Genomic DNA, 11,849 nt, shown 5'->3' with positions numbered 1-11,849 from the left:
TATTGTTAGGGGAATTCTCTTGAAAAGGCCTAGAGTTATTAATAGGAGTGGAGGCTATTAAAATTTCATGATGACTTGATTCTTCTGACTTCCACAGATAACAGTATTTCCAGGTCATGTATCATAGTAGCAAATTTAACTGAACCCTTGTTTTCTGAAAGGTCATGCCATAACTGAGGCAGATGTGAGGGAGTTGAAGTTTTGCAGCAGTCATTGGCTGCTGAGTTATGAATTTGGACAAGTGTAACTTGCATGAAATTACATAAAGCGCTTCTGAGTATATGCTATGTGTAATTCAGTTACTTCCAAAATAATACATTGAAATTTGTTTCTTGATTAAAAAAAAAAAAAATACTGTGATCAGACAACACTTAGGAAGACCTACGGGAAAGCAAGCGTGGTTCTATACAGTTTTCCAGTACTGCTGTCTATCTTTGCTGTCCCTGGATTTTGGTAATACCTCCATATTTATCTGAACAGGTGGTCAGTCATTCTTCAGCCGAAAGGACTCCATCCGAACCATCTACACATCTCTGCATAATGAGCTGAAGAAGGTGGTGGCAACGGGTCGCAATGCTCTAGGAGGAACAGCTCCTCACTTGGAAGAGCTGCTTTCTCACCTGTCTGAACAGCTCTGTTTTTTTGTTCAGGCTCGGATGGAAATTGCTGACTTCTATGAAAAAATGTACACGCTCAGCACCCAAAAGTTCATTAACTCTGAGGAACTGGTAAACATTTTGGAATCCATCTTAAAGAAATACAGTTCAAGGTCAGTGCTTATTTGCTGGCAGTAAGTACTCAGACGTATGATCTGTAATAAATTATGTTGAGGTTCAAAGCAAGCCTAAAGACTTTGCTGTCCTTTGACTGCTGAGCAACACAGCCCCTTGCATGAATTCATGCTGAAATCAATGTTGGTCAGCAGCATCAGATGCGTGAAGTCTCAAAATATGACTCCTGAAGAAGAAAAATAAAAAAGGAAGAGTGTTTCTGCTCATCATGTTCTAGGAGCCATCTTCCCTATTTGTTAATTAATACTCTGCATGTTCATATTCAGCAGATAGGAAGAGTCGTTTTCATTATAAAAGATGTAAGACTTCTTGTGCTTTTTCGTTAGGAGTGGAGGGAAAACAAGACTTAATTCCATATGGACTTCAGTAAAACTGATATGTAAATAAAACAGATATTTGTGTGACAATTTTACTTTTAGACTAGAATATATGTCTGCTTGATTCTAAAAGCTACACCATTGCTATCTGGTCTACCTAGTAGGGTTTTATGGTGCTCTGTTATCATTTCTCTTGAGAGGTATTGGAGCCAGTAGAAGGAGCACCTCTGAGTCTTTGGCCCCTGCCATTATGGTTTCTTGAAGTTAAGATCTAACAGTTCCTGTTACAAGAATCCCAGGATGTTTCTAAATTACTCTGGGGTGGGTATTTCACATCTAACACATGTGAGCCTTGAAAGTGATGGCAGTTTAAAAAAGAGACAATTTTTGAATTCTTGTCAACAGACTCAAATCCTAGCTCTTTATTTTAAAACAAAACAAGGTAGCCATTGTAGGAAGATAACTTTCAAATGTAGTTGAATTTTTTAAAATCTTTGTTAGTGAGATAGTGTCTCATAAGACATTTGGGGACAATATTCTGAGGTCTGTTTTTTTCAGTTACAATTTTTAAAATGTACACCTAGGAAAAATCAGAATAATTCAGTGCTGCTTTCTGACGTTCCAAATCTAAGCTGCCTCCCTTATTTTGCAGCTGACCCCCTTATTTTTTTAGGAATAACTTAGACAAATTGCTACGTAATTTTGCTACTTGAAAATCAAAACTAGTCTGCATGATCTTACTAGTGATTGTTTTGCAGTTCTTGGTTTGTGAACCCTTACAATATCAGGGCTGTTAGTCCAATGAAAAATGAAACTTAAATATTTTTTTCCTTGGTGCAATAAACATTAAAGAGTAAAGGGAGGTAAGTTTTTTTTGAAAAGTTTATTTATGTTGTACACTAAGCATTGCCATCTGTTCTGAGCATGTCAACAGCACTGTTAAAAATCTGAAAAACAAAACTGGTACTTTGACAAAGTGACTAGAAACTGTTACATACGAAATGTTTTACTACGGTATTTAAATAAATTTCAGTGATACCTCTGTACTTCTAAGGCATTATAATAACCTCTTTCAAAAAATAAGCAGTGTCTCCATGAGAAAAATACTGATGATCTTGCTTTGGGTTAATGAGCAATCTCTAAGATGGAGACGTTCTAAGATACTGTTAGAATTAATTCAGTAGCTGCTGTGTGGTCCTCCCCAGTCATGTACAGAATATTTCTGAAAAAAGTGGGGATAATGGTATCTTCCTTTAGTCCTTCCTTTAGTTTCTTCATATCTCAGATCAGTTTCTGGGGGCTGTTATGTTGATGTGTGCTGGCTGGAAGGCATTTCTGTTTTACAGTCTCTACCTGACCCTCTCAGGTGAAAGGTCAAATAAACTCATCTTTACCCAGTCTCTTCCCTCTGTCAATACATTCCTCACTTGTAGTTGAGGATGTGTGCCATTATTTCAGCCAACTGTGCTAAGGCCAGACAGGGCATCTGTTCTGTAGGTAGGTTCTGGCCTTGGTTTCTTTCCTTTACATCTAAAAATAGCTGTTCAGATAATGTAGAGCAAATAACTGCTTGCTGGTAAAGGAATGACAGAATTAATTGACTGTCAGCAACCAAGTCATATTGTCTGTATCTGAAAAATTATTAACTCTTGAACAGTTTAAAGCTATTTTGTTACTACTTATTGCTGACTTGTACACAGCCAATACTAGACATCTTCCTCTCTTTTTCTGTAGAATACAGCTGGAGAAGTTACTTTTCCTGAATTTTTTAACTGTTGGTTTGAGTGGGATCTTAACTGAAATAATTAAAACAGCATCAGAAGCAGGATCCTTTAAAAGCTTAGTATAAAATGAATAAGTAACTAGTAAACCTATTTTGATGTAACTATTTTTAAGTGTTAAATGTTTTTCATCTAGTCAGCATTTTGTAAATACATGCATGCATGTGTCATCTATGGAAGGAAATAAAAAGTTACAGAAAAATGAGGCTTCTTCATAGTCTGCAAAACAAAACTCTAGCATCCCTCTGCTTTTGAGAATGATTAGAGGGAAAAAAAATCAATTTTCCGATGCGTTTTTAAGTCTTAGCGCTCTGGCTTATTGAAATATTGTAAAAACCTGTCTGTTTCATGTGATGCTGAGCTCAGTCAGATGCTTCTGTGTTATGAAAGTTAATTGCAGCATATATACTGAGTACATAACCTGTTAGTTTATTCTGCAACCATATCAAGCTTCTCAGCTGGTGTGTATTTTTGGATTAAAACAGTTTCACAAATCCTGCTGTGCAGTGAAACATGAAAATAGCTGTGAGCCATGAAGCAAAGTAGAAGTGGGAAGCCGTACATTATAATGTTAGTCCAGAAGACTTGGCAGTACTGCATTAGTAGGGATTTTCTAATTGCTTTTAAGGTTGAAGAATAACCTTCTTGGTCTGACTGCAGGTGTGTTGAATACACTGTGCTAAGTGTGCACTTGATGGGAATATTTGGAATAAATAATGTTGCATAATGCTTTTTTCCCCTTTCTAATACATGGCAACAAAACTGTTTTTCTGCTGAATACCAGAAACATTGGAAATATATAATGTTGACTGTTAGCAGAATATTATTTTAATTGACTCTTGTTTGTTCAAAGAAGTGTAAATATACTCTGGACTTCTCAGCTCACCAAAGTAGCCAGTAATTACTGTATCTCTGCTATAGCAGGTACATATGATGGTTGCTGACATGTACTGTGTACAGAACGTGGCTGGGTCACTCAACCTAGCCTGTTTGCAGAATATGGTGCATCAACTGACTTACGATATTCATCATTTCATTTTCTTCAATACATTTGGACTTGCATCTTAATAGCAAATCCTTTCAAGACATGTATCGTGGCTGTCAAAAAAAGAGACACTTAAAAATAGTGATAAATTTGTTAGACAATTTTCACAAGCCTAAGAATTAACGTTTTGGCAAGAGCTTGATGGAAAGTCAAAGAGAAAATAGTGAAGGAAGAAGGTATGAAAAGCCTAAAATTATCATTCTCTCTTCCAGTCCACAGCAAAATTAAGTGTTTTGGTTTTGAACCAAGTATTTCCAAAATTGGTTATATGTATTGTGTCCTGGAAGCTGAGGTGAATAATGGAGTTGCTTTCACTTTGTCTGAAGATGAGCTGTTAAAGGTTGGAAGGATTCAGTATAAATTTTTGTTTTAAAGCAATAACCATACCCACGATATTTTTCTGAAGTGAGGGTATAAATCTATCTTTACTTAAGTGGAAACCTCATCAAGTCTTGTCTGTGAACTATTGGTTGTTCTTTGTTGGAGACCTCTTTAAGAGTCCTAAATGCCTATTAGGGAATGTTATTTTAAACATTTACTAAAAAGGCCACTTCTGTCTTTGCTGAAGACTCGTTCTTTCTAAAGTTACATATTTAGCCTCTGTAACTGGAACAGTTTTGCACAGTTTGAATTAAGTGTGTATTTATCGATGATGATGTTATAAATTTACAAGTAATTTGAGTATCAAGGGAAGGGAGGTAGGCTGGATCTGTCTTTTTTCCTGATGTTTAGAAAAAATGAAATGAGAAGAGAAAGCTATAGAACGGATCTATAAAATTACATTTCATCGAGATTTGTTCTAGTAGTAGGATCACTCTTGTGAATAAGATGTGCAGTGGCACTTCTACCTGGTAGATGAACTCTATCTGGTAGATGAGCTGGTTTGGTGGTTTTTTTCTTTTTTTTTTTTTAAACATCTGTTAAATTGAGAGCTGATCTTGACCTGAATTTTTAGTGAGAGGGAAATTGATTGTTACAGCGTCTTCATTGTGATATGGTGAAATCCTGCCAAATGTTTTTCCCCTTCATTGCTTTAGTACATCAAGGTTTGAAGTTTGAGACCAGGTTCATTGGTAAATACAATTAGTCATGGTTCTGTAGACTAATTTCCCATCACAATTTTATTGTGAATTTAAAAAAAGGAAAAAAAAAAGCTCGGCTTGGCATCCTCATAGCTTCCCTATACAAACAGCAAATTTATAACATAATTCCTTTGATTTAACTTAATGTCTTACTGCTATTCCAGAAGTATCAAGACATATTTTACCACCAGAAGGGATTTTAAATTGGAACAAAACCATCTGAATTTAAAGAGAGATGGTGCTATAGTAGTTCATGGATCAAGATATGCAGTGGTTATTGTTGAACTGATCAACTATAACTCCCTTGCTTTGATAGAGAAATATCTGACAGGTGTTTTGTCAAATACATTAATGTTATTTGCCCTGATTATGTTAAAAGAACTGTTTTTTAAAATTAACAATGTTATTTTTTGGTTTACACTTTACTCTGATGTTTGGTCTTCTGTCAGTGAATTGACAAATACTATCTGATTATTTCACTGTTGTGTACAGCAGTTCTCATGTCTTGAATAATGTTATTTTTTCTAGGTTTCATCATCCAATCCTCAGTCCTCTTGAAAGCAGTTTCCAGCTGGAAGTGGATGTGCTTGCACATCTCTTAAAGGCTCAGGCTCAAATCTCAGAGTGGAAGTTCCTTCCATCCCTGGTCAACTTGCACACTGCTCACACAAAACTACAGACTTGGGGCCAAATTTTTGAGAAACAGCGAGAGACCAAGAAGCATCTGTTTGGAGGGCAGTCTCAGAAGGCTGTACAACCTCCGCACCTCTTCCTCTGGTTGATGAAGCTCAAAAACATTCTCCTTGCCAAGTTTAGCTTTTACTTTCATGAGGCCCTTAGTCGACAAACAACAGCATCTGAAATGAAAACTTTGACTGCTAAAACAAATCCTGATTACTTTGGGAAAATTTCCAGCTTCATCCGGAAATATGATGCCATCAATGTTTCCTTAATTTTTGACAATCGTGGATCAGAGAGTTTTCAGGGACATGGTTATCATCATCCCCATTCTTATAGGGAAGCCCCCAAAGGAGTGGATCAGTACCCTGCAGTGGTGTCTCTGCCCAGCGACAGGCCTGTTATGCACTGGCCCAATGTAATCATGATTATGACTGATAGAACCTCTGACCTCAACAGTTTGGAGAAGGTTGTTCACTTCTACGATGACAAAGTCCAAAGCACATACTTTCTGACTCGCCCTGAACCTCACTTTACCATTGTAGTTATTTTTGAGTCCAAGAAGTCAGAAAGGGACTATCATTTTATTTCTTTTCTCAATGAAATTTCACATTCCCTTAAGAACTCCAAAGCTTTTGCAAGTTTGAAGCCTGGATCCAAAGGGTAAAATGCAAACTACTTACAAGTTGTCAAGTCAGTACGCCAGCCTTGGGGGAGCCGTAGCTTTCAAGGATTACATAAATTCATGATTCTCAGTCTAATTAAAAAGGAACCATTATTTTTAATGTTATAAGTTCTTTTTTTTTTTTTTTTTTTTTTAAGCTAACAGACACTTGAAGAAAAGTATTTTTGGGCAGTACTCAGTGGGACAACTTAATTGTGGGGTGCAAAATCCACAGGAGGATTTTTTTTTGTGTGGTTTCAGTATGATTTATTTTTTCAGTCCACAACTTTGTTGCCTGTATCAGAAAGGAATATATGCACTTTATCTTAGTCTGATCATTGACTGACTTCTACAGGGTTTATTGAAAATGTGGTGAGGATGGAAGATACTATCTTTTCAGAAAACTGCATTGCCTGACAGGAATTATTTCTGGGAACTATACACTGATACAAGGGAATATTAAAAAAGCGAACCTGCAAGAATAAATTTTAAATAAAAATACAAGAATCACAAAAGGCACTATTGTTAATTATAACTTAGTTTTCAAATGGTTTAAAATGATAATTGAGGTCTCTGACACTCTTCTCTGTTAAGCACCAGTCTCTATTCTGAACAGCCTGTGTCATAAAGCTTTGTCATTGCTCCAGAATCCAGGCTGGGGCAAAAAAAGCTGCAGCATGGGCTGGAAGGCCAGTATTCACTGGAGTGTTGTGACATTGTGTGTCCAGTACCAGTCTTGGCTCGGATTAACTGAAGGAGGCAAGCTGAGTTGAGCAGGTATTCTAGAAAGAATAGCTCCATGGAAAAAGCAAAGCTCTTTTCAAATTGTGCTTTTGTCAGCCTACCTTGAGGAAAAAAAAAAAAAGGCAGTAGGAAATGCCCATTGTAAATGAGTTATTTTGTGATTTGCTGTTAGGGTCAACCTGGTTTTGTTTTCAGGTTTTTATAAGTATATAGTATTTTCTTTCTGTTCAGTTTTAAATAATTTCATAATTAAGCCAAATCACTTTTGGAATTTGGATTTAAATATCTAGCCTATGCAGTATCTTTACCTCATTCTAAAATGTCTCTTTCACCACTAACTTGTAGGCTCCAGGTTTGGAAAAAAAAATGTTTTTCTAGTTACCCTGAAAGTGCTTTATTTTGGAAATCAGTATTTCCAAATACAATAAAAGGGTCAATTTGGCTGTACCTGTAGCCTTATCTTGCATGATTCTTCTGACCATTAGCTATGCAGTTGTGCAAGCACTTTTCATGGGAATTCAGGAGGACTGATACGGGTCTGCTGTGTGATATGTGTAAATGTAGTAAAGTTACATCCTTAGTTGACACTGTGTAAGGTGTAACATCATAAGGTTTGTTTTAAAAGGGAGTTTAAGTCAAAATGTTGGTTTCTGTTAAGACTGAAATATAAAAGATACCACTGCAGACATGGCTTTTACTGATTCCGTTTCTCTCCCACAAAAGGTTATGGTAACTTGTCTTGCCTCTTGCTGCAAGTACTGATTTCTTTACAATCACATAAGCACGTCCTGTTCTTGAAATGCAAGCTCTGACTTTCCACTTCGTGCCAAATAGGGCCTTCCATGCTTTGCTGTAATTATATGTTTGTCTGTTGTGAATATCTGTGCTGCCTTTCACCTGAAGTCTTAGTCTGACTCCAGTATCACTCTCAAAAGTTTAGAGACTGCTCTTTGCCATTGGAAAATAACAGGAGTTGCAAATACACTAGCGACTGGAGGGTACCTGGTTGTAGCAGCGTTACACTTTGCAGCTTGAATTGCCCTTTTAACAGGACGAAGTTGCAAATCACAGTGTTGAGAGAGTTTGTGTGCTTCCCTCTGGGGGACAGTGACCTTGTAATAACATTGTACTATTGACTTCCTCAGCCTGAATAACAGAAAAGAGGCTGTCGCCAGAACTGATTCTCAGTCTTCAGCAGTGTAATGAAGTGTTGCACAAATTCTGTCTGCCTCTACAGTATTTCCCCATTTTACTAGCTGTCTGTGGGAAGGGGAAAGAAGAGACTGCATGTGGGTACAGACACCTTGCTCATTTCTGAGTTGCAGTGGGCATGTTGGAAGAGGTGAAGGAGAAATCTGCTGCCCTTTGGAGCAGACCAGCAGCTTCTACAGTTTCCTGAAATGGCTGGAGGCTGTTCCCAGTGGTTTTTATGGAGAGAGCAAAAGGAGGCAACTCTGTTCAGAAGACCTGGTGGTTTGCTGCATGCTCCTGCCACTGTTTTTGGCAAGTAGTGTCTCTGGGGATGGGGAAGGGATGCTAGGTAATGTTTCTGTGCAGGAGGATGTGAGACTTGCTTTGCCCCGTGTCAATGGTGGGATTGTTTGCTGCAGTTTTCTCCAGAGGCTTTTGGGGAAGCAGCCAGAGGAGCCATCCGTCTTGCGGGTAAGAATTTCTGAATATTTAGGCTGATGAAGAACCAAAGGAACCCATAACTATTACTCTCCCATGATATGAGAAGGGAGGGAATGGGAGAGATGTGCAGACAAATGGTGGGAGAGAACTGGGTGCTGGAGAGAAAAACTTTTGTGGAGCTGTCTCTGGGTTTCAGAGTCCTGTCCCCGAGACTCTCCTGGTAATATCTCAGCCTTAAATTAATACAAGGTGGGGAGCAGAAAATCCAGGCCATAGGAAGTGGCTTGGATGAAAGTTGCAGGGGTGAGGTTGAAGAGAGGTAACTGCACTAGAATCGATATCAAATAACTTTGTAGAGTTGAGGTGTGCTGTGACCAAAAACTAAGTGTGTGTGGGGTTTGAGTACATGTGTGAGGAATCAGTATTTGCAGATTTGTTAGCTCCATGCAGACTTACAGCACAGTTTCTTATTCAATGCTTTGAGGAGTTTACATTTTAAATGACAAATGAGTTCTCTACGATGTAAAATTGGCTAGGGCAGTAATGAAAACCTGTATAATTAAGGGGGGGAACATATATGTGGAATAAGTAAAGGTGACCAGAAACTCAGTAACTGGAAAAAAATGTATTAATTATTAACTTCAGTACTGGAAAGATTGATCAGTTGCTTTACTATAAGAATTGGAGAACAAATGCACTTTTGCTGAGCTGGGTGATATCCTGTCTGCCAGCTTTTTCTCTCCACCAATTTAGCTAAGCAAGATTGAATATACTAATGTACTTTAAAAGTCTTGTATAAATGACTGCTTTAAATGCAAGATGTGGAGATGTTTATGCTAACATAATGAAAGCCATCGCTTCCAGACATACTTAAAAGTTTTTAAAACAGGTACTGCGATTTGATATTCTTGGTACCACTCAGATTGCATAGAATAGCAATGTGGGAGCTTATCTTGTAGCAAATTTCATATACCTCATCACCTACTTGAGTCCCTGAGGATTTTGGCAGAACATTTAATTTAGTATCCTTTGCCTGGAAGTAAATTTGACAGCAAATGTATTCTCAGATCTCTTACATATCTTATATTTATGTCTTGTAAGCTGTTTCCTTTTACATGCGGTGTTTGGGTTTTTTTCTTGAATAAAACATCTTTCCTTTTCTCCCCCCTTTGCGTGAAGACATAACACGGGGAGTGGAAACTTAATGTATTTTGTATTGTGCTGCAAAGGACTGCAATATATGCACAATGCACATAATATTCAGGTTTTAATGATCTGAAAGTAATGTAAATTCTTGGTATCTATTTGAATACTAACACTCAGTGTTTATCTAATTCACTTTAAAAAAAAAAAAAAAAGTCCGTGCTATAAGCGGAAATAATTTTATGGCACTCTCCCAGTTAATTATTGCTCTGGTCCACTCTTCATATATGAGCTTTTTGAGACACTCGTGATCATTCTAGTGGTTGTTCTTTGTTTGACATCAGTTATCTGAGGCTTCCTGCACGTGTGTATGATGCCTGCTGCTGCAGGTCAGCCTGCTGCCTTTTACTGCACTTGGTCCCGATCTTCTTGTAACCCAGCTTTGCTTAAGAAAATCAACAATGTGCTGTGCTTCGCTCCTCAAGTCCCATTTTTTGTCCCAATATCTACAAGCCCTCATGTAGTAAGAAGAGTGTCACGCAGTGTGGCTGGCCCTGGGCTTGCGGTTAGCTCTGTGATTGCTTCCAGAAGCCCTGGCACTAAGCTAACTAGCTTGGCTGAAACTTTGGTGTTTCTGCCCTGTTTTCTCCAGAATTCCCATTTGCAGACTCCCAGAGATGTGAGCCAGCCGTGCCGGGGTGGACACAGCCGAGGCCAAGCACCGCTCGTTTGCTTGGGCTCTGCCTGAGCCTCAAGAGTAGTAAGTCAGTGTCCTGCCTGCTGGGGACAGCCGTTGTGCTGCTCAGCAGGGATGGCCTTCGGGCTGCGATTGTGCCAAGGCAGGAGCCGCTTGTGGGAAAAGCAGGAGAGGCTCTGGAAACAAGAATGCTGACGAAGGACAGCAATAGCATAATGCTTCACAGAGCAGGCACATGAAATAAAGAAGTCAAATGCAAGATGGAATTGGACTTTGATTTTCTTTTCCTGCTAATGAAGGACTGATTTAAAGATCAAGTCTCCTTTGGAGGATAAAGGTAACGGATTCTTTTACCATGAAATTGTTTAAGTACTCAATCATTTTCCCCCAGGAACTGCCTCTTTTCCTCTCTTGTGCATGCGTGGTTTCAACACATTGCCTGACTTATTTTTGTAATTGCTGTGGAGCTTTTCTGGGAGAGTTTGCCTGTTTGAGTTCAGCGCACTCCTAACTTTCAACCTGGCATTGCAGCTGCTGGGTTTGTGGTAGAATAACAGCTTTCCACCTTGCAGCTGGGACCTGACTGTGCCTTACCTGTACGTGGCAGCAGTAAGAGTAGCAAAATGCAGGAGAAGAGGAGGCAAGTCACTACAAGATGGGCTGGGGCGGATGACAGGGAGGCTGGGAAAGACAGGCAGGGAGAAAACAGATGCAAAAAGACTGCAATGCAGACGGACCGTGAACAGAACGTTTTCGTTGGCCCCTCTGCGTTGCTGGCCTAATTTCACAGCAATCTATATACATTTTATATCCTGCAAAAGCCGTGCTAGACCCCGCCTGTAGTTGCAGCTGCTGGTTTTATGTGACTACTTTAAAATAACTACATATTTCTAGGATGGTGGTGTTCAGTCTTTAGGTACCAACAATCTTGGCAAAGCAGCTGGTTTTGGGCAGATGATTAAGAAAGGCTTCGCTGTATCCCATTATTAGCTGGGATATGCTGCTATGATGTTACAAGCTAACATATGAAACTTCAGAGCAGTGCACTGTCGTGCTTTATTTGTGCAGCTCACTGCTGATCAGATAAAATATTTAGTGGCACTAAATTTTTGGCTCTGTGACGTGTGCATCATTTGCTACAAAAGTACTGAGAGGTTTTTTAGTGTGTGCTAGTCGAATTCCTCAGATTAGAGCCTTCAAGAGCCAGCATTGCCGTGATCCCATATTGGGATGCACAACCTTGAACCAAGACCTTTAAGTTTCCTGCGGGGAGGA

At 38.8% G+C, this 11,849-nt stretch overlaps 1 protein-coding gene across 1 annotated transcript; it reads left to right on the top strand.

The window, feature by feature from the left end:
- Positions 1-476: 476 nt before the first annotated feature.
- Positions 477-6,644, top strand: LOC104077765 (chromosome unknown open reading frame, human C12orf66; the record flags this gene model as incomplete). The annotated part of the gene is made up of 2 exons (XM_009579128.1): positions 477-769; positions 5,545-6,644. Coding segments are annotated over 2 exons (1,110 nt in total), but the record flags the coding sequence as incomplete, so codon positions are not given.
- Between the last annotated feature and the right edge of the window lie 5,205 nt (positions 6,645-11,849).

The sequence above is a fragment of the Fulmarus glacialis genome, unplaced genomic scaffold (assembly GCF_000690835.1).
Source record: "Fulmarus glacialis isolate BGI_N327 unplaced genomic scaffold, ASM69083v1 scaffold3286, whole genome shotgun sequence".
Classification (NCBI taxonomy): Eukaryota; Metazoa; Chordata; class Aves; order Procellariiformes; family Procellariidae; genus Fulmarus; species Fulmarus glacialis.
Note: the sequence above shows the minus strand (reverse complement) of the source record. Positions and strands in the feature narration are given on the sequence as shown.